This window comes from Accipiter gentilis, chromosome 12 (assembly GCF_929443795.1).
Source record: "Accipiter gentilis chromosome 12, bAccGen1.1, whole genome shotgun sequence".
Lineage (NCBI taxonomy): Eukaryota > Metazoa > Chordata > Aves > Accipitriformes > Accipitridae > Astur > Astur gentilis.
In genome coordinates this window covers 21,180,300-21,204,608 of record NC_064891.1, presented here as the reverse complement: position 1 = coordinate 21,204,608, position 24,309 = coordinate 21,180,300, and the positions used below count along the sequence as shown (strand labels likewise).

The window sequence follows — 24,309 nt, the reverse complement described above, 5'->3', positions numbered from 1 at the left end:
TGAAAAATCTGCTGGTTTAGTTGAAGCTAGCTCTAAAAAGACTGTTGATAGTGTTAATGTTAATTCTTCATCAGTAGAATTCCTTTTAAATAACTGTAGGTGTCCCCTGCAGCATCATGTTAGATTTTTGTTAGATGTTTCTGGTCACAGAGTGCCTGGTAGCTTTGTGTTTCCCCCATGCCTTTTTTTTTTTTTTTTTTTTTTTTTTTTTTTTTTTCCCCCCCCTTATTCCACACAAACCAGAAAGCCCAACAACAATAACCCCCACAATATGCAGGCTTTGGTCCTATCTACAGAGATCTGCTGTGAAAGAAATCTTGAGTTATCTATACCTTACTTATTGATGAGTCTCCTAAGTTAGAAAGTATGGATTTGTACTTTGTATATTTGTAAATAACTCCTCCATTATCTCTATTCTTTTATTTTTCCTAGCAGCTCTTTGGTTTTGTGACCCTATGAGAGTACTGAATTAATATCTTTCCTTACCTATTATTTTATTTTGGGACTAGCTTGTTGTCTTCTCTTCAGTAGCGGAACTTGATACCTTAGTATTTCCTGTCCTCTGAGAATATACCATTCTCTTATCCTTTATAGGCTGCAGTAGAAATTACTGTAATACATACAAAACCTGCTAAAGTGATTAGGAAGTCTAAAGGTTTTACCAATAATCCTCATTAGTTTCCATTTAAGGATACATATCTAGACTCCAGGCTTTCTCCCTTTGGCACAAGGGCCATTTGTGGTTGAATAGGTTGCTCAGTGTTTTTTAAAATTTATATAATTTGTAATAAGCAAGTTATATGTTGGTACAAGTTGGTTCCTATTGTGTTTGAAAAAAATATAGATGTAATCAGGCATACTGAGAGTTACCTGCTGTCTAATCCCGGGCTAAATCCAGAATGATTTTTCAGTCATTCATCTAATACTACCCAGAAGTCCTATCAGTGAGTTGGTCTCTTAATCCCAGATGGATTAATTTAGATATCACATGTGTTAATATATCCCGTTAATCCTTTATATGATCAATCCTATTTTAGGTTTTCAGTAAATAATTTTTCCTTTAACCCCATCAATTCATGCATGTACCTTCTTTACTGGTTGTCATTTGACTGTTTTGTGTGTGCATCAGTGAACTAGATCTGAGTACATAACAGCTCTGGATAGAGAACTAGTAGCAGTTTGAGCATAATGTCTGAGTGGAACTTCCATCTTTTTATTATTTTTGTGAAGTACAAGTTGCCAAGTTTGTTTTCAAAGTAATCCCAAAGTTGCAAATAGAATAGAAAAAAAAGTTAATTGAAAACTAAAAAAAGTAATCAATAAGAAAGAAAAGACAGTAAAAGACAGACCAGAATTTTGCTGATGTGTGTATTGTAAATATAGCCAGTATGTGGGTTATCAAGCTGCACTTAATACTGAGATGCTTAATGATAAGAAGTAAGATTGCTAGTAAGAAGTTAGGCAAGCATATATATACATGTATGTGTGTTCAAGCAGATGTGGTAAGTCTAAGCTCTGTCATTTGCTGAAAAATAATTTGGAAACCAAATGTAAATTATTTACAGTGGAATTACTATTTTAGCTTTAAAAAAAGTCTAGCATGCATCAAAGCAGTTCTTGTTTTACTAGACTTGTTTGATTATATGTTATAGGCAAGTTATTCAGACTTTGTCAGGGTGAAGTACCTGTGGCTTACATTATGCCTGAAAATAAATAACTGCTAGAAAAGTAAGGCTGAGTAGACAAGAAGTTGGGTTAGGTTGATGCTTGCAGTATGGCCAGACTTCCTTGAGGGAGTGAGCTGAAGGCCATGCAATGCCCTGGCAGGATTTATGTTGTGCCCTTTCAGCAGATGTGGTAGAAGCTGTGTTCCCTCTTGTGTTCGTAGCAGTTTCTGCATTTCTGTATTGCTGATGAGTGAAGTGGTGACAGAGCTGCATTTCAAATTTATAAGGAGGACTGGCTTTTCTTTTTCTTTCCGTGAAATGGGTGAGGTTCTGTTCTGTGAATAGTTGGGTAGCTCTTAGATGCTATGAAGTAGTGGAGATAATTCACATTGTCATTTTTAGTACTTCAAAAGATGCAGTTGTAACTTTGGTTTTAGGGTTTTAAGCTTCTGTGATACAGCCTGGACCCAGAGAGCAGGCTCAGTATTTTAAATAACCTGGCTCAAAGGTTTTTGATAAAGGTATCTGCATATATTTAGCTTTCCAGTAAGAATATGGGGCTTAATCTGGGGGAATGCTAAAGTAATTCGGTATACATAAACTTTGGATTCAGTACCAGAATACATTTGGTATTGAATCCATATGGTGTTTTGGTAGTGTTCCTGTTTGCATCTTCTCTGTATATAAAGCCAAGTGCTGGTAAAACCAAACTTGTACTGTTATGGTTATGTGCAACTGCATCTTTACTTGCCCTCCCCCATTTTTTTAACAAATCATATAGCAGTAGAAAAAAGAAAAGTATACCAACTACTGCTCTGTCTGTTCTTCCACAGTGATAATACGATAAGGAGTTTAAGGGAAAAGATTCCAAGGAGATATGCTGTTTTTCTTTAGAAGTCATATATTGTTATTACAAACTATGTTACTGAGATTGAGAGGGGCATGTAAAATAAGGAAAAATATTCGTATTTACTTCAAGTATGTGTGAATAACACTTATTCTTCTTAATGAAAACATGAAGACTAAATATCCTCAGAAAACACATGCTAAAAAGTTTTGCTGTTCTTTTCATAGAAGAAAGTACTATCATTTCACAAAGAGGCCCAATAAAATTAGTGTTCCATCATAACTTTCTGAACTTTAAGCAAAGCATCTGGTAAATAGTATAATCTCAAAGAATTTTTAGTGTTACATAGACTGGTTAGAAATCTGTCTTAAGGATCCAGAACAGAGTTGTTACATTAACTTTTTCTGTTCTATGCCATGAGAAACTGTAACTTTTTGTCTTTGCTGCTTATATTCTGCATGTTTTTTCATTTCACATTGTCTTTCAGTAGAGTAGAGCTTGTTTTTTCTATCAATATCTCCTAGTGACAGACAGTGCTATATATTGTTTTTTTTTTTTATTCTAAATTGCTTCTGACTTCATTTTACATGTGAGGAGTATGGAAGTACAGATTTGTGGCTACTGCTTTCACGCTTTGTCATGATTTTCTTTACTGTTGCTTAAGAAAATGACAAGCTGCCATTTCAGATTTTGAGCTTTCTTACTATGGTAGTACCATTGCAGCTCTAAGTTAAGACTGCATTGTTTTGCTGTGAATATAGAACTAAAGTGTCTCATACTTTTCAGTGACTCAAACCCATTTCCAGTTTGAATGTTTTCTAACTTCATATTCTAGTAGGATACTTGGATTTTTGATATCTAGAGGAGTATGTTTAGTAACTTCTAAAAAGAGAATATTTAGAAGTAAACCTGCCTTGTATTTTCCTGTGAGATTTTTTTTTCCTCCTTAATAATGGTTAGACAATGAGTCACTAGAAGCCCCAGGTAACCCATAGTGGTGAAGGTAATAACCTATTTTACTTTGGAAGGTGGGGAGTGTGAAAGAACTGTTAAGTTGCAATGAGCCTCTCTTCCAAGCCTGCTAACCTATTTGTTTAATGTGTTGCTTTGTCATGGGTAGACCAAAAGCATACAGGCTGGAGGTAACATAAGACTTTGACATATTGGAGGAATGGAGAGATGGGGATATGTACAAATGTAAGTTTAGGGTTGTGCTGGACAAAATGCTAAATCCACTTCAGTAAAACATGTCTATTCAGTATACCAGTAGAAGCTTGTAGCTCTAAAAAATAAGGCTGAAGAAAAATCTGCCTAATGGAGGATAATTAGATATGTATGTTTGTGACTCTACAGACAGTAGAACTAATGAAGGTTTGTTTTGGAAGTCCGGTGGGCTGGAGAAGCTGCTTGATTGTGTGGAGGCTCACTTGGCACTGAGGAGAATTCTCCCAGGCCTCGGAAGGAGATGTAGCAGGATAACAAAGTCATGGATTACTCAAGACGTGGTCCTACAGAAAGGTTTTGGAAACTTTGATCATTAAAATGCATCTACTGGAAGAGGAATCTTTTAAAAGATGAGCTCAAACTGTAATCCCCAGAGAAACAGCTTGCTGGCACTGAGAATTTGTGCCATTGCTGAAGAAGTTCAGAGTGAGAAATGTGATAGATTTGCATAATGCTTATGTTTTTTTTTCTTTAAAGCATATGTGAAGAGAGGTAGGAAACCCAGGATATCACAGCTGATAAAGCAGTGTAACTGTAAAGAACAGGGGACAATTATTAGAATAAAAGTGCAATAAGTATTTTTGAGAATAGTAATGTAACTAGTGGTTATGACTATGCCAGCTTTGTATGCAGTTAAGGTTGTATTAGCTGGAGTGCAAACAAAGCTGAAAGACTTCTGTGCAAATACTAGAAGGTTGGGGTATAAAATGGAATAAATTGAATTGCAGAATATTAAACTGGCTATCACAGCCATAAGATAGTAGCATAGCAGTTTTGACAAAACATGAATATTGTAGGATACAACATTTTCAGAAAAGCTAGAAATAGAGGTTATTGAATAGCACTATAATACATGATGCCTTGCTCTGATAATTTAGAGACAATGTAGGTGAAAAAGAAGCCACTTACATTGATGTCAGTTTACTGAAAGGTGGTAAGAGAATTTGCTAGGGTGTTGGTAGATTTCTGAAGTAGATGCAGTGCAGGATCTAGAAACAAGTAACTGTAATAGTGTAAAGATTAAAATTACTGGACATGTGAGAAACTACCTTCATGCATATCACTTGGAGAGCAAGTGTTTCTGATAATGGTAGGTAGGGCCATGATATTGTGGTTGAGAGGTCTAACAATGTTTTTAATTTGAAAATAAATCATGGGGCCAAGAATAGATGAGGCTGGTTTTGAGTACTGTAGTTTCAACTCGGACTTTGTGTATCTTGAGTACTTATGGTTTTGGTCTTGTATGTTTTCCTGAGAGATGGGTTCAGGAAAGGACTGTGAGGACTGGAAAGTATTCCCTACAGGGGAAGAACTAAAAAAAAAAAAAAAAAAAAAAAAAAGAGAGAGAAAGAAAACTTGGCTTGCTTTGACACTTCCAGTAAAGGAAAGAAGAGAACATAAATGTAAGGTAAAGGTCAGTGTTGGCATAATAATGTGGATAATTTGGACATTAAGACATTTAGTCTGGAAATTACACAAGATTCTTTTCATTAAACCAGTCAGGTGCTGGAACAACATTCCTTTGGGGATATCGAGACAAAGCTATCTAGCTGCTTTTAGGTTTGAGTTCAATAATATATGTTGTGAAAAGGATTGGATTCTGATGTTGCATGTAATAGCAGGTTCAATAACTTGGAGGTCTCTTTCTGTTTGGTTTTTACTGTGGATGGACTAATCCTGTGTGTCCAGCATGTGCTCTCTGGGTGGTGTCTGGTAGAAACTGTAAGTAACTGGTTGTAGTCAGTTTCTTTTGTATTATCTCTACAAGATTTACAAGGAGTAACTTTTTGTTACAGTTTCTTTTGAGGATTAAATCCAATTAAGTTGAAATGCAACTACAGCACTTATAAAAAGAGTTGCCCTAAACCTTTCTTTTCCATGTCAAGAGATATGTTTGATAGGACTTTAGGCCTTTAAACAGATGATAACTGCCAGGTCTCTGAACCTTGGTAATTTTTTTTTGTGCTTGAAAGTTAATCATAGGAACAGTCTTTCATTCTCACACATTTCAAAAGCAGCACAAAAAAAAGGAAACAATAACTCCTTCACCTGTTACCCCTCCAGACTTCACACCTCTATCATCCACCTGCAGAAAAAGTCTGGTGTGACTCATCTTGCTGCTTGTGCTGATGGCAAGGGAGTTGCTTATGCATCTTCTTACATAGCGATTTTAAGTTAATGTTATACTATTTTGCTAGAGCAAAATAAAAGTTGAATCTTTGTATTTTGGTAGACAGGAGAAATCAGTTAATGTATCCATAGACTAATTAAATTTAGCAACGTGTTTTTTGGGGAAGCAAATAAACAGTAAATGGCTTAATAAAGAAGTCTTGTGTGTCTGTGTTACTGCTTGGGGTGGGGGGATATAACACTTTAAAACCAATGAGAAGTGTTGGGCAGAAGTTAAAGCTTTGGTCATATTTACCTAGAATGTACAAAGAAAGTGCCAACTTCGTGGCATTCCAATAAAAAAAAAAAGGGCAAAATTTCAGGCTGACTTTTATTTATTTCAAAAATCTGTATGCTGGGAAGGGAAGGAGACAGTTAAGTTTGAGAAACAACCAGAGAAACTTGGCACGGTGTGTATCCTCCAGCTAACATACTCCTAATTGCCTGACTGCCTTGAGGAAGTTAAGGAAGAAATCAGTTTTTGAGTCATTTGTGGCTATGTCTTTTGTCTCCCTTGTAAGGTACTGATACGCCATAGTGAATTGCTCTGTGTGTGTATGTGAGTCACAGCAACCTATGCTGGGTAAATTGAGTGGAACACTTTGTAAAATACTGTCCTGTGTGTGTGCTTGCAATCTGCAAATTTTAAGATGTTCTCAGGCAAAGGCAATAGCTATTTACCAGCAGAATTTAAGTTTCTTGAACTTCTTTGTCTAAACTCCCGCACAAGTTGCTTTTCTGCCTTGAAGCAAGGTGGACAACATAGTTTAGACTAATGTCTGAAAAGTCAAGAATGGGGCGGGGGGGAATCCTGAAGCCATTGATATTCTACTTGAAATAACAGTTTTAAGGCTGTTATGCATCAATTGAAGAAAGTACTCCCCTCCAACAGCTGCAGCAGAGCTGCAGGTCCACAGCACAGCCACCTTACTCGGGTTTCTTTAGAGAGTAGGAAGAAGCTGTGGGTGGATCGTAAAACTGACTCTCTTGGCCTGGACCCTGAGGTTTGTGTGTGCTGCTTTCTTACCTCTCTGTTGCCCTTCTAGATCTGCCGGCAGGTCCCACACAGGGCTCTCTTTCCACAATCCTTCGCATACGTTCTCTCCTTTCTGTTGCCACCAACTCTAATTACTCTTTCAAGGCCAGACCCGATCACTGTTTCTGCTCTGAACATCGACCCTGGTGCTTCTCCTTGTCACCTTTAAAGTGCTTTGGTGTATTTGGTCCTTTCTTTCAATGTGCCCAAACATTCCTTTTCTTTGTGGTGTCCTAGTACAGTTGTTACTCTCTGGTGGCTCTTTCCACAAAGTCTGCAGTCTTGAAGCAGACTTTGAGAATTATGTCCTTGAACAGCTTTTCTTAGAAAATGCTTTTGCCTTGCTTTCTTGAGAAACATTTTTGTTTCGTAAGTTACCTAATATTCCCGATTATTTTATACAAAAGAAAGCATTCATTCTTAAAGATTTAAGTCTTAAGAGATTCACATCCATTAATGTATGCAAATGCAGTTAAGATCAAAATAACTGCAAGTCTGCAGTAATGCAATGAAATTATATTAGAATGATGCAGTGAGGAGGAGGAAGATAGTTCATTATGGTATTATTCAAAGTTATTTTTGTGTTGAATTAATTGTACCGTTATATAGTCACTCTACCGGTATGGGTATATTCTCCAATCTCTGGCTGTATGTCACTAGTAAAGTGATCACTGCTCCAGTGCTGACTGGGATTGAGTTTAGTCCAGCCACTATTTTTACTTGGAAGGCATCTTCCTCAGATGCTGCTCGTTGTCTGAAGCCCCTCAGCATAGGTCGCAAGACCTTACTGCTGCAAATGCGTGTCAAAAGCTTACTACTACCCAGATTGGTGAGAGGAACTTACTCAAAGGTCTGGCCAGGCTGTAGGTGTTCTGCTTTGCCTCTGTGATAGGATGACAGGAAAGCAAAGAATGCAAGTGTGACCAAGGAACGCACAGCTTTGCAAGCTGAAGTTCTGAGGGATATTCTTACTGCCCCCTGCCTAGCCTTTTTGGAGTCAGATTTTTGGGGGCTTTGGGTTTGTTGGTCCCCTTCTGAGTTCTGTTTCTCTGATTCAGGCTTGTTTCCCCATTTATTCTTGCCCAGAGGGTCTTTTAGAAGCTGAGAATCCTTCAAAGTATCTAGGCCTGATTAAAATGTAGGTGATAATCCTTCAGTTAATTGTTGAGCAGCTTTTCCAGACTGGGCAATCAGGTGTGATTTTACTGGGGATGGAAAAGAGGCTGTTACCAACCATTGACATCCTGAGGCAAGCTCAGTTTCTGTGTCAAGGGGTTTGGCTTGTACTACTGTGCACCTTCCGTTTTCATCACGGAAGCATTCAGCCCTGGACTGCCTCTAGCAAAAATCATAGTTATGTTTCATGTTTAATACAAAGTCATTCATTTAATTCAGACATACCTGTTTTGTAATAATTGTAGCATACCCCTGAAGCCATGGGCTCTTTACCCAAATAATACTGTACCTAAAGAACATGAATATCTTGTGAAACCAGCTCTTGAATTTTGTATTTTGTGTGTAGCCTTATTTTTCTCTAAGTTATCGCTGTGAACTTTTTATCCTTGCATGAGGTGTTTAGTCTGAAAAACATATATTTTTGGTGGGTTTTATGTAGCTGGGCTATTTGTCAGTTCCAACTTCTTAGACTAAGGTAGTTTAAAAAAATTTTGTAAATCATTTGCCATGACCTCTTACAGCTGATGAGAGTAGGGTGTTATTTGTTCCAGAGTAGATAACTGTATGCGGAAATGCAGTTAAATATATGGCTCTGCCCAATTGATAACTTATGAAATAAGATTTAATTTATATTCTAGGATTTTTTAAATTTCCTCAGTGTTTCCAGCTAGTGAAAAGGTGCCTATTAGCAAAAACAGGTAGTGTGATGATGGATATTGAAGAATAGGAAATTGAAGTTTACTGGAGTGAAGTGTTACTTCCTGAATTGCCTGTCTGCATGGGAAGGCGTTAGTAGGCTTTGACTTTCCACCCATGGTGTCTGTGTTGCTTACAGGTTGCAATAGTGAGAAATTCTGCAGCTGCAAAATCAGCAATCACATAGGTCACTGTGGAATAAGCCAGGGAAGAGAGCCTTTGTACTTGCAAATATGCAGGCTGAGCAGTCCTCATCTTAATTGAAATAGGTATGTGGGGAGAGCTTGATCATCTTCGGTATCATCCTTTGGCCTTGCATTTAAGTTGTGGTTCTTAAGTATCACCTCTTACTTTCTTCTAATCTTTTTTCACTTTGGATGGATTTAGGGAGATTTCATCAGCAGCTTGGTTTAAAAAATTGTGAAGCTTGTAAGTCTTCTTGAGATGTCTTATTCATTCTTTAAAATACATAAACTTTATTCCTATCTGCTAACTGAGGATATGTCATTGATCTTGAGGCAAAAGGTTAATAAATGACTTGTTATTGCTGTAGCTGCCCGAATAGTATAAAGCAGTAATGTTCTTAGTGATTTTCATGTTCTGTGAGTTTTGTTGCATTTCATCCCCCTGTACCTTTGTTTTGCATCGATCTCTGAATATTCCCTTCCCCAGATGACATAATAGTTTCTGCTGAACTGAGACTTCCATTGCATATAGAAATTGAATAATTATTTTTGAGACACAGTTAAAATGATTTATTGTTGTTCTTTACTATAACAGCACTAAGTCACCATTTCTTAGATTTATTTCTCAGCAATTATGTTGTTAACAGTAGTACTAGCTTTTTAATTAGAAATACAGGTAAACAGATACTTGTGAACTTTCAGGAGCAGTATATTTATGTAGGGAACATACTTCATATAAAGATTTTTTTTTCTGGTATTTTGGTTGACTTTTAATTATTCAAATTAAATATTATCATCAAATATTGACTCCTTTCCTTTTCCATGCTTTTCTTCTGTCAGTTTAGAGGTAATTGAGGAAAATCCAGTAATCTCTTTTCTTGGAAAGTGCAGGAGCAGGAGAGCTTATGGTCTCTCTGTAACTGTGCAACAGTAAAATCGAAGCCTTTGCTGCGTCTTTACAGGTGTGTTAAAGAGTTTCTGTGAGGAAAAACACTTCTGTTATTTTCTTGAAGACCGTGTGGGGAGAAGAAAGCCAAGGCAGAATTGATACTATTAAGAGAAGTGGGAGGAGTTCCTTCCCTTTAATATCAGGAGAGGAACGGTGGTGAACTTCAGAGCAGTCTGAAACTTACTGAAGGGATTTCATTCCAAGTACTTTATATCTCTAATCTTAAAATATGATATTATGTTGTATTTTACTTTATATGGGTGACTTGACTCAGTCATCTTCTAGCTAAAATCTTTTTAGAACTCAAAGGAACCACAAATCTCTCAAATTTGCTGTTAAAATCTTTTTAATGTTTATAGCTTAGGTAAACCCCAGATGTTACAAATTTGGGGGATGGGGAGCAGTAGAGAGAAGCTCTCACTACTGTGTTTTTCTCAATGTGGTAATTTTTTTTCCCCTGTAATATAGACACCAAGACTGTTGAAGTTGTTTGGTTCTAGGATATGTTGCAAAGCAAAAAAAAGTTAAGAAATTCGAAGTTGTTTGTGGACTGCAAAGTTTTTAAGGTTAAAAAAAAAAAAAAAGAAAAAGAATCCTGTATCTTACAGAGTATAAGCTGCAGTTTTAGTATAGTAGTTTGTCTGTTATAGTAAAAATGACAAGTAAAATTGATGTCATAGCAATGTTGTATTTTAAGTTTGCCTCTACATTTTGCATCTTCATAGATACTGGAACAGAGAGGAAATAAGTCTCCTAGAGGGAGAATCTCCAATTATTGTCACTCGGATACAGTATCTTGCAGAATGGAGCACGCTGCCTTTTCCAATATAGTGCAATATTTTTTTGAAACGGGTTACTGTGTCCTCCCCTTGTGCCTTTCTGCACGGGATCAGTGATCCCAGCACACTACATCCTCTGGACTGGTTTGCCTACTGTCATGTGTATAGGAGCTCCTCATGAATTGAGCTATTCTATACTTAGGTTTGCTTTAGGTTTTTGTTTTTGTTTGAAATGGCGCATTACAAAAGGTTTGTGTGTTTACGTTCCTGGAGACTAGAGAAAGAAATCTGCTGTGTAAATAAATTTCTAACGAAGTAGTGACTGAAATGTTAATATTTAGCTGGAGATCACCTGCTCTGAAACCACGGTATCATAATAGCGGCTGAACTCGTATTAACAGTCATTTGTGTGTAGCTGATATCTTTGAAACATTAATTAGTGCAGTCACCTCTGAATAAGATTTTGGAAGAGTGACTTAATCTTCCGGTATTTGTTTTCAAGCGTTGGTTTTAAAGGGGATAACTTCCATAATCCAGCTTTCTTGCTGGCCCAAGAGAAATTTATAGCCAGTGCAGCTGTGTTCTTCAGCAGTGGAATGAAGGCAGTGTGGCTGGGCAGGCAGTCATCTCAGCAGATGTGGGAGAAAGAGGAATTTAAGGCAGTGTTGCCTGAAAGTATAGTTGGAGATTTGGGAAAAGCTCATGGGTTAAATTGGATTTGCCAGGAATCTTGTTGAGTGAGGACTATGTTTCAAGTCCTTTGTATGTGAATTTTGTCCTAAGGCTGCAGTTGTCCACAGACGTGTGATCTTGGTATGATGGTCTATCTGCAGAAAGATTACCTGTGGGTGCACGTTTGTCCTGTGTTGGGCTGGCCCTGGTATTTCTGCAGCCAGGTAGCCGGTCTGATTGGGGAACAGCTTGATTAGGTTGCTTGCCATGAAGATAAATTCATTAAGCTGACTTTGTGGCTACATCAGCACTAGTGGGGAAGACGGTCTCCCTTTCACTGGGAGCCTGCACCTGTGTCAGGTCAGTGGCTGCTCCAGCACAGCCGGAGGGAAGTTGCAGTTTGAACACTGAGTCATGGTAAGGTGGCTGTGCTGGTGACAGCAGCAGTCTCATGCTTGTTCAGTCCTCTGCCTTACATGGTACAGTTTGTTAGGCCATGAACTCCATGGGGCAACTCCCACAACTGATAAATGACTTTTTTCACAGAGCTGGTTTTCAGCTGGATCAGTGTAAGTAGCTAGAAGTACATGGTTCAGTGGGTGTGCCAGGTTATACCTGTTTGCAGTAAGTGTTTATTTGTATTACCTTTTCTAGGGGAAGCAAAATGCAAGAATATGTTTTTTTCTGAAAGGTCACAGCTGAACTCTGGGAAACTACATGAATCATTTAGGAATTTGCTTGACTGGGGAATCTGTCAGCTGAAGGGAAGACAAAGCTGTTGTGTGTGGCTGCTTTTTTTTTTTTTTTTTTCAGCTGAAGGGAGTACCTTCAAGCCAAGCCAGCGTTTTATTTTCCATTATCTGTCTCCAAATAGAATAGCTCACCTCTTGCAGCTTTTTTTAATAGATTCTTTGCTTTTAGAGTCTTCTTAGTTTTAAGACTTTAAAAGGGACTTGCAGACAGTAGTGGTGCTGATACAAGGGTGCTGGCTGGTTTATGTGGTGCTGTATTATGCCATTGCAAGGTCATGCCTCCCTTGGAAGAAGGCTGGCCCTGGTTAGGAAGAGTCTTGTTGGCTGGAGCTTCTACGTTATTTTTTAGGGCACTGTGAGGTAAGGGTGACAGAACTGAGAACATACGGAGAATAAAGGCATAAAAGTTATTACACTAAGGTGTATGTGTGTGTTTCAGCATAAAATACAACTGAAATGACCACCGGTACTATTGGGGAAAAACAGATAACTATTTAATGTTTCTGTTACCTTCCCTCTATAGAAGAAAAAAATAAAATTCAAAATTGTTTTTCTAGGTTACTGTTGTTTTATGCAAACTAGAAAGGATCAGTAAAGGGTGTCCTAGGAAGTGACATGACTCACTAACTCGCTGAATATCACAGCCCTGTCATTTTGTATTCTAACTTTTTTTTTGGAAGGCCACAATGGCTGTGATAAATGGTAGGAAGAAATGTTTGAATTAGTTTAAGATGATAATCTGTTCAAATAGATTACAATAGTACTGGCAGCCTACCAAAGTATAAGTGAAAATTACAAACTATATATCGTCAGCATAGCTTTGATCTTGATAGTAGGAAATAAGATAGCCAGGAGACAGAATTGAAGAGATGGAAAAGTTAGAAATAAACTGAAATTTTCCATGGGTACAATCAGCTAGCTTGACTGCATGCAGCCAGCTGATATGCATGTTTAACTTCATATAGAAAGAAATAACTTCATATTGCCAATAGATACCTTCTGTAGATAACCTAGCATTTAGTGACACTTGGTATATAGATCTTACCGCATTGGGGGGGGGGGGGGGGGAATACTAAAAGGAAGATTCTCTTATAAGACAAATATTCCCCTACTGTTTTATCCCCTTTTAAAGTTGCCACCCACAGATCCCCTGAAACCTTCTTTGCAATATGGTCTCTGAATTTATGTTAAGCCAGGACAGTTTTCTTCCTTAATCAGCTGATCACCTGTTAATGATTTTCAAGGTAAAACTTAAGTACAGTTTAGATTTTCAAACTTTTCCTTTAGTTATATCAATATATCTGCATACTTGAAACTCCTGTCATATTGTAACTCTTTTTGCTGACTCTGCATTGTACTCTTATTTCCTCAATCCAAGACAGAAAACCTAGTGTTTTGTTTGACTGTGCAGGGATCAGCGATAGAATGGAGAATTTCAATGGGGGGGCATAATGTGTCTTATTTATATTTTATGTCCTTATAATTACTTTATGGGTGAAATAGAGACAGTATGTGGAATTAGCAATAACTGTTTGCTTAAAAAGAATATCATTATTGAGGACAAAATTGTGGACTAATTTTACAGCTTTCCTTTTGAAGGCTGTTTCCTATGCTGTGTGTATTCCAAAGATTAAATAAGTTCTTAATACAAAATGATGTGAACTAAAAATATTGCACCTGTTCGAAGGAAGAGATGGGAAATTTAGAATGTATTTAGCAAAATCTCTGAGGACTTGCAGACATGAGTTCTAGGTTTTTCTCTTTGAAATTGTTAAACTAGTGAAATTGGGCAGCCAGTTTTATTGATTTTGTTTTGGAGATTTAAGAGATTGCATCATTAGAAAGCTTGTGTTTTAACACTTTACCAAAATGTCTAGAATTAAATGCAGTACTAATGAAAGCTGCAAGGTATCATGTGCTAATTTCTTTAATGTTGAGCTGTGCTTAAGATACATAAGAAAACTTGGAAGCTAAAAGATAGTACTGAAATTGTTCTTTCAGGGTAGCGTATGCAGCCGTGAAGATGGCTACTGCCTTTGGTATTGGCACTAGTGACCTCCTGCACTTGCTGCTTTGAACAGCTAGAGCTTGGTGGTTATCTGAAACTAATAAAATACGACTTGGTAGCTGTCCTGCAGGGTGCAAGAGTTGGAGATCAGTTGCAAATTGTTTCAATGTGTAGGTTTTTTCATGCTAGTCTTACATGCTGAAGTCAATTTTGTGCAGGTCTTGCATGATAAAACTTCCTTGTAATTTAAGATTACTTGAACATGCTGCTAGTTTTGATTGACTTCTGATATTTATGTCTAGTGTAAGACGTGGGTTTACATCTGTTCAAGTGATCAAAAAATGTACATTTCTCACGTGATAATAGAAAATGTGGAACTGTATGGCTGGTGCTTAACAGTTACAATATGTCTCGGTTCCTTTTGTGTGTCATGTGAATCAAATAGGTCTGGTTGTTCCATGTCCACAGAAAGTGATCATGAAAGCTATAATTGCGAATGTGGGGAAACGGGGGACATCCAACAGAAACTTCATAAATTTTGTGGTCTGTGAGCTGTCAAAACCGTCATCTGTTCTAAAATTATTTCTTTCAAGGACGTAGACTCCTCCACCTCTTTCTCTCCTGGCCACTTGCAAAATAATTGAATGGTCTGGTTTCCTTGTAAATTATGGTTGTGGTGATTTTGTGTGGGGAAAATGTTGAGAGGGACTTTAGATTCAGCATGCCTGCCTCTCTAACCATAAGTATTAAATAATGCCTGTCTCTTGAATCACCAGTATTAAATAACTGAAGATAATATCTTTCCTATCTGAGTTCCTGCTAGGAAAGAGATTAGCTAGGAGAAACATTGAAAGGCACTATATGACTAAGTAGTTTCCCTGACTGACAGCTTTATTCCGAAATGGAGACAGAAACGAAGTGGATTATTGAGTTGAAAAGTCTTTTTGCTCCTTCAAGGAGACCCAGTACTGCAACCAAAGACAGACGTTTCTGTTGGGGGTGGGGGGGTGGGTTACCTTTTAATTTCATCGTTGTGTCAACACTGGTTGTGATAGCCTTTGGATGGTCATTGAGTCTCTAAGTTAAACCCAGGTTTGAATCCCATGATCTCTTATGCCTTTTAGGTCTGAATAATATTCAGATGTTGACAGATTAGTTTAGCTTCTCTGGCAAATTTCCAGGGAACAGGCGCCTTGATTATTATCATTGTGGAACTCTGCTGGCCCAGCTGCCTTGCATTTCAAGACTGGTACTGTCTTAGATGTACTGAAGCATGCCGTCTCAAGGGTTTTAACTGCTGTTGTACCACTCTTACTGTCCCACCTGATTTACCTGTTACGGCTCATATGCGGAGCAAGTGATGCACAGATACGATAAAAGGAATTTCTAGACCGTTACCGCTTTACTGATAGATGAGTGCAAGAGATATACCATCTCCCTTGGGGGAGTGGGGAGGTGGGGGGGATAACAAAATCAATATGCACATCTCGTCCTGGAGTTTCTTTATTCCTTTTAATAGCCTTTCCAGACACCCATAATGTTCTATTTACCTGGCTCTGTTTTTTCCTTTGCTGGAAAGCAAAAACTTTCTTAAATAGCAGTTTACAACTTCTCATCTCCTGGACTTCTGTGTTTTGCAGTTCTATCTGGAGTACAGATGTCCACGCATTACAGTAATTACTGCATTTAAGCATAATTAAAGTTTAGCCAGTAGCCTTCATTGCTTTGATAGCATTGGTTTTATTCAGTTATTGATGGTTTTTGGTGACTCTTCCATCTGGGACCAGAGTCATAGGGTCCGACTTCCTCCGTGCTACTCAAAAAGATTGAAGCAATCTAAAGTAACTATGTAGCTGATGGTGCTATTTAGAGTAGATTTATAAGGTGTTTATAAAATGGACTGGAACTGATTGGTTCACAAACCAAAAACTAAGTACGTTGCAGTTGAATTTTTGGAACTGTGTTCTCTAAAACAAGAAGGTTATCAAGGAACTATGTGAAAGGCGTGCAAGATATTTGCCTGAGAGGGGACCAGCCAGTAACAAAACAGTGCACAGTTGGAGATTACAAAAAATTATTTACCTTGCCAAGCTTTTTTTTTTTCTTTTTTTAAAAAAACAAATAGGTCTATTGCAAACACTGTATGCTCTGTTGTTAAAATACAATATGTGGCTGTAAAACAAAACCAACAATTAATTCTGCTCAGCATACAGAGGGTAGTAGGAACATATACGTTGCCAGTCCCGAAGTCCCTGTGTGCCCTAGCAAGCCTTTTGCAAGGGTCATCGTGGTGGGGTTTTGTGTATCGTGTGGCTGAGCCAGCATCTTCCCCTGCCCCCAGATGGATTTGGTCTTCAATGCTGAATATGCTTGTAGTATTAGATTACAGTCTATAATAAATATCCTTTTTGTAAGTACTGTATGACTCAGCTTTCCAACAGTTGTAGTCTATCAATTTACAAAACATAGCCAGCCAGCTGCACCTGCATGGAGCCTCTGTTGGAGTCAGTAGCTCATTTTGGGCACAGTGGTGGCCTTGTATGTTGTAAATTGCAGGTCAGGTTCTGTGATGACCATAAAGTTTTGAGGTTATAATTTCAACAAGATTATGAAATGGCAGTCAAAGGCATGAAGATGGGCTTAAAAAGAGAAGTACAGCTGCTGATCCTAAAGGGAAAACAAGAAAGAAGGTGTATGTGTGGGAATGAATGGAAAAGTTGAAGCTGCAACCTTCTACTACTTAGATATGTGTTGGGACTGCTTGCATGTATTCTGTTTCTTGCTTGCAAGGGTATTTGATTATGAAAGGGAAACTTAAAAGAGCTTTTAGCTTTATGGCAGTTCTCCACAGAATTTTAGAACCTTCCTAGGAGGAAAATATTACTTTGAGATTTGTCTTCTGAATGTCATGTTTACGTCCCAGCTATATTTCATATGTACAAATTAATAGTTAAGCTTGGTCTGCTGTCACTGTTGTAGTGCTATTGGAATTGACTGTGGTTTGATGATTGGAAACTAAAGGATGCAGCAGCAGTCATTGATTGAGGGATAAACCTGAGCCAAGTAAGTGAATATGAAGGGAAAAGTAAGAATGAAAGGGCCCACAGAAAGATACAGTGCAGATGTAACTTGTCCTTCAGCTCAACAGTTGAGAGGAACCTGATCAGGAATTGATAAGAGTTCTGGTTCTCCATCAGATAAATATGTCACTGCAGTCCTCTGAAGAAAAAAAGCTTCTGATTTAGAGGCAGAAACTGGCTTCTGAAGCCCATGTGCTGAGGATTGGGTGTTTGTTTTGTGGTGGTTTTTTGTAAGTTTATAGGAGTATTAAAAGCCATCTGACAAACTTCTGTTACTTGATTGTACAAGGATGATACCAAGAAATTTTTTTGAGAAAGGCCTTTACAAAAGGGTTGGATATTAAGAGCATAGAATATTGGGGGGATTAAAAAGAAGATCTATTTAGAACTACTTTTCTGGCCTTATTTTCTTATCCTTGCAGCAGTGCGAAATGGTGCTGTGTTAACTGCAATTTGAACAAAAATATTTGTTTCCAAACTTCCACTAGTCAAAACTACAGCTACTGAACCTAATATTAAAATAATTTCAGATAAACAGAAAAGGGGCTCTGAGAGAAACAAAGATTTCATGTATATGTGTCAGGTATAATTTTTTTCACTAAATTCAGTAGATGTAGTTCTAATAAATGAAAACTGGTTTTTGTGGGGAGGGGTGGGGGGAGTGGGGTGGCAGAGGGCACAACTTGTTTTCTGAGAACACAGAAGAAAATGTTCCAAAAGAATTGAAAACTGTTAGAATATACCATGAACAAAAGGGAAACATTCAGTGTCCTAATCAGTGTCAGTATAGCAAAACATGAATACTTGAGTATGTGGTGAACTTCTGTAGTTAACACTTCATATTTTATTAAAGTTATTGTTCCTGTGAAGGAGATGGAAGTACAAGGCAATCTTCCCTCCTCCCCCTGCCCCATGGATGCATATTTGAGCTTTCTAGTTATTTATATGCTTATAGCCAGAATATATTTTTAGCAGTATTGATAAACTGTGGAAATACTGTGTAAAATTACAGCTTCTGCTTGAGATTTTAGAGACACTGGAAAGCAAAACTACATTTGTCTTTCTTAAAAAGTGTGTGGGGAGAAGATGTCACCTATGTAACCTTGGGGTTTTTTTCTATTACTTACACTGCTCCCATATTATGAAAGAAAGTACATTGTTTGGAGTGCACAACAGAGTGGAAATCACAATAAACAGCAGCATCTCTTGTTTTCTTTTTTTGTTTTGTTGTTAATATTTCAGTTGACCTTCATATCTGCTGCCATCTAGATTTTGCTCAACTTCAACAAACTAACTAGCATCATCATTGTCCTCTTCCATCTCTTACTCATCTTCATCCTCTTCTCTGGCACCCCCATGAGATTCAATGCTAAAGATCTGGCTTTGCTGGCCAGGCGACCATCAGGTTGTTTTGACAAGGAAGGAAAACTGAAGATTTGCAGAGTGGTTGGGGATGAAAAATTAATAGGTAAAAATGACTTGCACTGATAACTACCTGTGGTTGATGTGCATGTTTTCTGCAATTGTCAGCTTACGGTTTCACTAATCACATACCCCTTCAGAGTTTTCAGGTTTTTTCATTACTGATGCTTGAGTGGTGTTAAATACCTTACTAAATACAGAAGTTTAAAGCCAGCTCTTTAGTTTGCTGAGATTTTCATGTTTCCTTTGTCATGTACCTGAGAAACAGTACTCAGTCCTTAACATTATTTTTCCCTGTAAAGAAAGATAGTTTTTTCCTGCTCGTGATTGCTAGTGACCAGTCATTAGTTGCCATGTTTTAAAGTTTAGATATCCAGTTGCTCAGGACATGCCCCTCCCACCCACAAAACCCATGTTCTTTTGTCATTACAGATTTTCCATGGCTCACTTCCCACCTCCTTTGCAGGTTTCTTCAGGCTTTTATGATCATATTTTAAATGTCTTTCAATTTCCAGTAAGCTTGAATAAATGTCTGTTCCCTTGGTAGCTGTTAGGAAATAGCTCCCGTTTAGCTGTGAAATCAGTTCTAATACAATAATTTCAGCAATGACAAATGTTTTGTTTTCACTTGTCCCAGCTGATCTTCATTGTGATTATATTTACTTTTATTTTATTAGAAAAAAACAGACTCAAAACCAGCACAGACTCAATTATGATAAGGGGCTGAGAAAATTTTGTGCCACATGTTCAGAATATTTTATACACTTTCTAATGACAAATAGCCAAAGCTCCCTGTGGAGGAATGCGGCAAACTTCCTGGACAGAGTACTAGCGAGCATCCACTTCTGGCTGCTTTGGTGTCCTTCAACAGGATTCTCTCCCTATGTTCTCATCGTAGGTAGCATATCAAGCCCTGTTCAGTGAATAACTGATGTTTATGAGGATCTTTTGCATTTTTCTTCACTTATGAATATGTTCAGTGCCAATATTGCTGCTAAAAGCCTTAGGTTGGCCATAGACAGACCAAACATTCATCTTGCCCTGTATCGTGGGCTACCTGTGCCATGGTCAGTGGTGGTAGATTCTAGGAAAGTGTTTAAGAAACTATGTATGTATAGAATGTTCCTATTGCCCAGTAAATCCTTCTGGCTCCCAGCAATCAGATTATGACCCCTTGAGAGAAGGGTGATTTCTCTTGAGGCATTTTGGTCACTGCGTATACTATCCACTGACAGACTTGTCATCATTAGCCTGACTAATCTTTGGAGTTGCTTATTTTTCACACTTATGAGGTAGTGACTTTCCCAATCCTATGTAAAAATATCTTTTATTAGAAAAAGCTGCAGTGTGAATGTGATAGGATTTCTTCCTTCTGATGCCCACAGGGTTCTGGAGGATGGAATTTAGTCATAGCAGAGTCCTGTACTTGTACTGTAAAACAACATGCTTGGATCTGTTAACTGTGTTTAGATTTTTTTTAGTTGGTGGATGTGGATGTGCATCAACTTATATTACATTCTTTTCTGGATTGTTCTGGCACTTTAGGAGGTCTGGAAAAATCCAGCAACTTCACTTCCTTTTCTGAAAAAAACCAAAACACCTCCCCCCAAAAAAACCCCCAAAACAAATCCAACAACCAGGTTATAAGTAAAAACAGTTATTTTAAGTCCTAGTGCCTGTGAGTGTAAACCTTCCACTTTCTTGTGGGGGGGAAAAGCTATTCTAATTTTCAAATGTTGCCCATTGAAACATCATAATTGATATTATCAAGAGGAAAAGAGAGATGTATTTATTGGTTTACTATAGCAAGACATCCCCCGGTCAATATTATGTCTCTAGTGGTGGCCAGCTTTGAGGGAAGTACAACGGTTCCACAGAGGCAGCTGTGGATTAACATGACCTTAGGGTACGGCTGTACTTCCAGCTTCCTATCAATTCAAGCTTGGCTGCTGTCTGTTGACGTGGGGTTTTGTGTGCCCTCTCAAAAATAAAAAAGAATACATCTTGCATAAAAATGTTCCTTCCTCTCTTAAGAAGTGGTATAGGGTTTGTCTAAAGAGATCACATTTGTGAGATCTATATCTGTACATGTATCTATCTGTACCTACAGATACATATACAAGTGCTTTTTTTAAAAAGAAAAATGATGCAATTTTAAAAATGGCTAGTTTAGGAAGAATAACTTTTTGAAGTTTTTCAACCCACTCACCAACCCTAAAGTTCTGAAACATTCCCCATTCTTAAAAGTTTGATTGCATGCTTGTGTGTGTGTATAAGCACAAATATATTGTTCCCATTGGTTAATCACTTTTAAAAAGTGTAGTAAAATAGTTATAGCAAGGTGACTAAATATTTAGGTCTCATTTGCTCATGTTTTTATCTTCTGAAAATTGTAAATTCAGATTAGCATGTTCAAATCTAAGCGGAATAGCAACTGTTGTTGTGTCTTAACAAGGATTATATTTCATCTTGTGAAATGATGGAAGCAAAAGCCGTTCCATGCTAACGTGGCTGTTTCTGCTCCCATGTGAGGAAAAGGGAGAAAAGCAGAGAAAACACTGTTGAATGTATGCCGCAGTCACCAATTCTGTCAGCTGCAGAGTAGAAGAAACCTTCTGGGAAGTTATTTGGCATTTAACAGCATGTTGTACATAGGCAGCTGCTGAGTGAAGCTGGCTTTTTTTGGTTGTTAATGATTTTCTTCTCCGACCTTTATAACTAATGCATCTTCTTTAAGAAGCATTTAAAGTGTGAAGACAAAAGGTTGTTTTTATTAATCTCTTACTTCTTTGCATACAGAACCGAGAGAGAGATGGTGCCGACTGAAAGGAAATCTGCTTTTTCTAATGAAAAATAAGGTAATCCATTTTCCTACTGCTTTTCTTGATGTGTTAGTCTAATCTGTGAGAACTTGAGTAATCCTTTTTCATGATAGCTATTGGCGTTGTGCTTTTAGGGACAAAAAAAAGAAAATAAATCACTATTATTAGAATAGTGAAGATCAAAAAAACCCCCAAACATTGTTTGCCTTCTATAACACTAGGTATTCTTCATGATATCAACATCCTTTAGCTGAATCATAAATAGTCTAGGGCCAGGTTCTGCTCATAACATACACAGGTCTAAATCCAGAATTACTCACCAAATCTACTGGAATAATGAAAGCAAAATCTTACAGCCGAATGAGGTATTGTGGTAATGTTCAAGATGCAATTTCAGACCCCTACTACAATTTTTTAGTGCGGTTTTGTAACTAAATTTGTTGTGAAGAGTGGTGTTATTTTCTCTTCTTTTGTTGTAAAGAGCAATTATATGCCTAAAATGAATGGCCTATTAAAATAGCGTCTGGCTCTGACATGCCATGGAAGTCTTGCAGGAGCTGCTGAGTGCCCTCATTTGCCATTGGCTTTATTAGGAGTTTACACCACTCATCCTCTGGAAGGAACAAGCACTTAAGTGTGGAATTCCTCTTTTTCTTACCCTTTTTGTCTGATATTATGAACACTGCTTCTGTAGTTGCCTGAAAATAGCACTGGATTGTAAAGAATTAGGGAGTTGTATGAAGCTTGAGATGCTTGCCTGTTAACAATAAGTATTTTATAATTGGCTCCTAGTATATTTTTATACTGTATGGACCAGCAGTTGGACGGAAATGATAGTACTGCTCGACAGATTGTATATTCTGTTTGAAAGATTTTTCAATGTGATATAGTGGATTATTTTAATATAGTGATGAATGTGCACATATGGTATACTTTCAAAGCAGTATTTGCTTTCAAAGCACTGTTCAGGAGCATGTAATAGAATTCTGTATGTATGCAAACAAAATGAGACAGTATGATGTAAAGGTTTCTCTGGCTTGAGTTTCATATGGCTGCATTCCCCTGGGTGGTAAAAAGACCAAGTTTTAGGTAGGTGAAAGCAAGCTCATGGCCACCCTTTTGTTCCACCCTCATACATTATTGTTCTGTTGTATGATTCGCAGAAACTATTTTTAGTAAAGGGCTTGAAGTGTCAAACTACTCTTCTACTCCATGTTCCTCCAAGTGTCCTATTTTCATGGATTTTCTCTGGTATTTTCTAAAACAGTTTCAGGAAATATTTTGATCAACTTTGCAGCTGTGAAGAGAGAAGTAGGAGAGTTTTGTTGAAACGAAATGTAGCTATCAGTTTGACTCTGGAAATTTAGAGAATTCATGTTACTGTACTTAAAGGATTTAGTGTGGATTGGTACTCAGGTTCATATGGTGTGTGTGTGGGTTTTTTTTTGTGTTGGTTGTGGTTTTGGGTTTGTTTTTTTTTAATGTGTAGATGAGGTACAGGTGGATGGAATGAGGCAATCTCAGTTGGACCTGCAAATCGACCAATGTGCTAGGTCCACTCAGGCTGTTCAAATGCAAAGCTGTATTTTGAGGAACTTGAGGATGAGACACAAATTAAAGTTTTGTTACTGAAAAGATTTAGGCATCAAGTAAATAAATGGGAATTCCCCTTGAAATGCTGTGGTTTGACTGAACCAGTTGAGTAGATGGGTGATTTTTATCTCTGTCTAGGTCAGTGCTAGAAAACTGCATCTCATTCTGGTTTCCTTGTTTAAAGAAGTTTTTAAAATATGCAGAATTTATGGAAAGAACCAGGACATTTGACAAATTTTAGCTTATCAAAAAGATAGGCGACTTGATTAATGTCAAAGTGTTTTCAAAAGGTGATTTTTACCAGGCACTTTCTTTAATTAGGGATGTCACGATAACAGGAAAAACTTGGAAATTGAAGTCGGACAAATGCAAATGATCATGGGATGATTGTCCACTGAAGCCAAGTGTGGTGAGATATTGTGGGTGCTCAGTTTTAAAATGTCACAACTTATTAGGCTCAGTACAGAGACCACTGAGTGATTAAAGGGCAGTATCTTACAGCAGATGAAACGAAATGATGTAGCACTTCCTAGTCAGTTTATATCCTAGGAATTTGTAAAACGATCATTTTCAGAGGCTTCATCTGTTGGGTGCTGTAAAAGATAGCTTCTCTAAGACAAATCTCTCTTGAATGTCAAATCCCTGTTCCAAAGGGAGTAATTCACAGGTGTACTAAGTAAAACCAAAGCAATTTGTGTGTTGTGAGGACAGAAGGGAGTTTACCCAGTATTTCTCCCCCCCCCCCGCCACCTCTTATCTCATTCTAGAAATGAACAGGCATCTGAAGCATTTTCTTGACACAGGAAACCATAGTTTGAATTTTGGGAGTGTAGTTTAGTAGTATAATAACCAAAACCAGTCTTATCATAAAAGTTATTAAGCATAGTTGCCAATTTTCTGCTTTTTTAATGTCCTACTGAATCCTTTGCTAATTCAAGTAATGTAGTGTGTGAAAGATGTGCCCAGAACAGCACTGATGAAGCTGTGTTCCTATTTTTGTTGCTGGAACCTGACTTGGCTTATGGCTTGACACGGAAGAAAAGTAACTGATGTTTTAGAAGCTCATCTGAATGCTGAACTGTTAGGTCCAGAAGACACTGTCATGAAATGAAAACTGATTTGCTGCTGTTCATTAATTGCTGTCAGAGGCATGTGCATGTCTGCATATACAAATGCTTATAGCTTAATGACAGACTCTCATTCTACTTCAAATCTACATAAATTATACTACT

At 37.7% G+C, this 24,309-nt stretch overlaps 1 protein-coding gene across 5 annotated transcripts in view; it reads left to right on the top strand.

The window, feature by feature from the left end:
* Nucleotides 1-24,309, top strand: part of INPP4B (inositol polyphosphate-4-phosphatase type II B) — a 345,020-nt gene that overhangs the window by 25,864 nt on the left and 294,847 nt on the right. For 4 of the 5 annotated variants that reach the window (XM_049814712.1, XM_049814711.1, XM_049814709.1 and 1 more), the window contains exon 2: nt 21,462-21,520. The exons of the other annotated variant lie outside the window; for it this stretch is intronic. In XM_049814712.1, coding sequence (XP_049670669.1) covers nt 21,509-21,520 — 12 coding nt within the window. In that variant the 5' untranslated portion in view covers nt 21,462-21,508. The remainder of the gene's footprint in view (nt 1-21,461; nt 21,521-24,309) is intronic. 5 annotated transcript variants of the gene reach the window in all.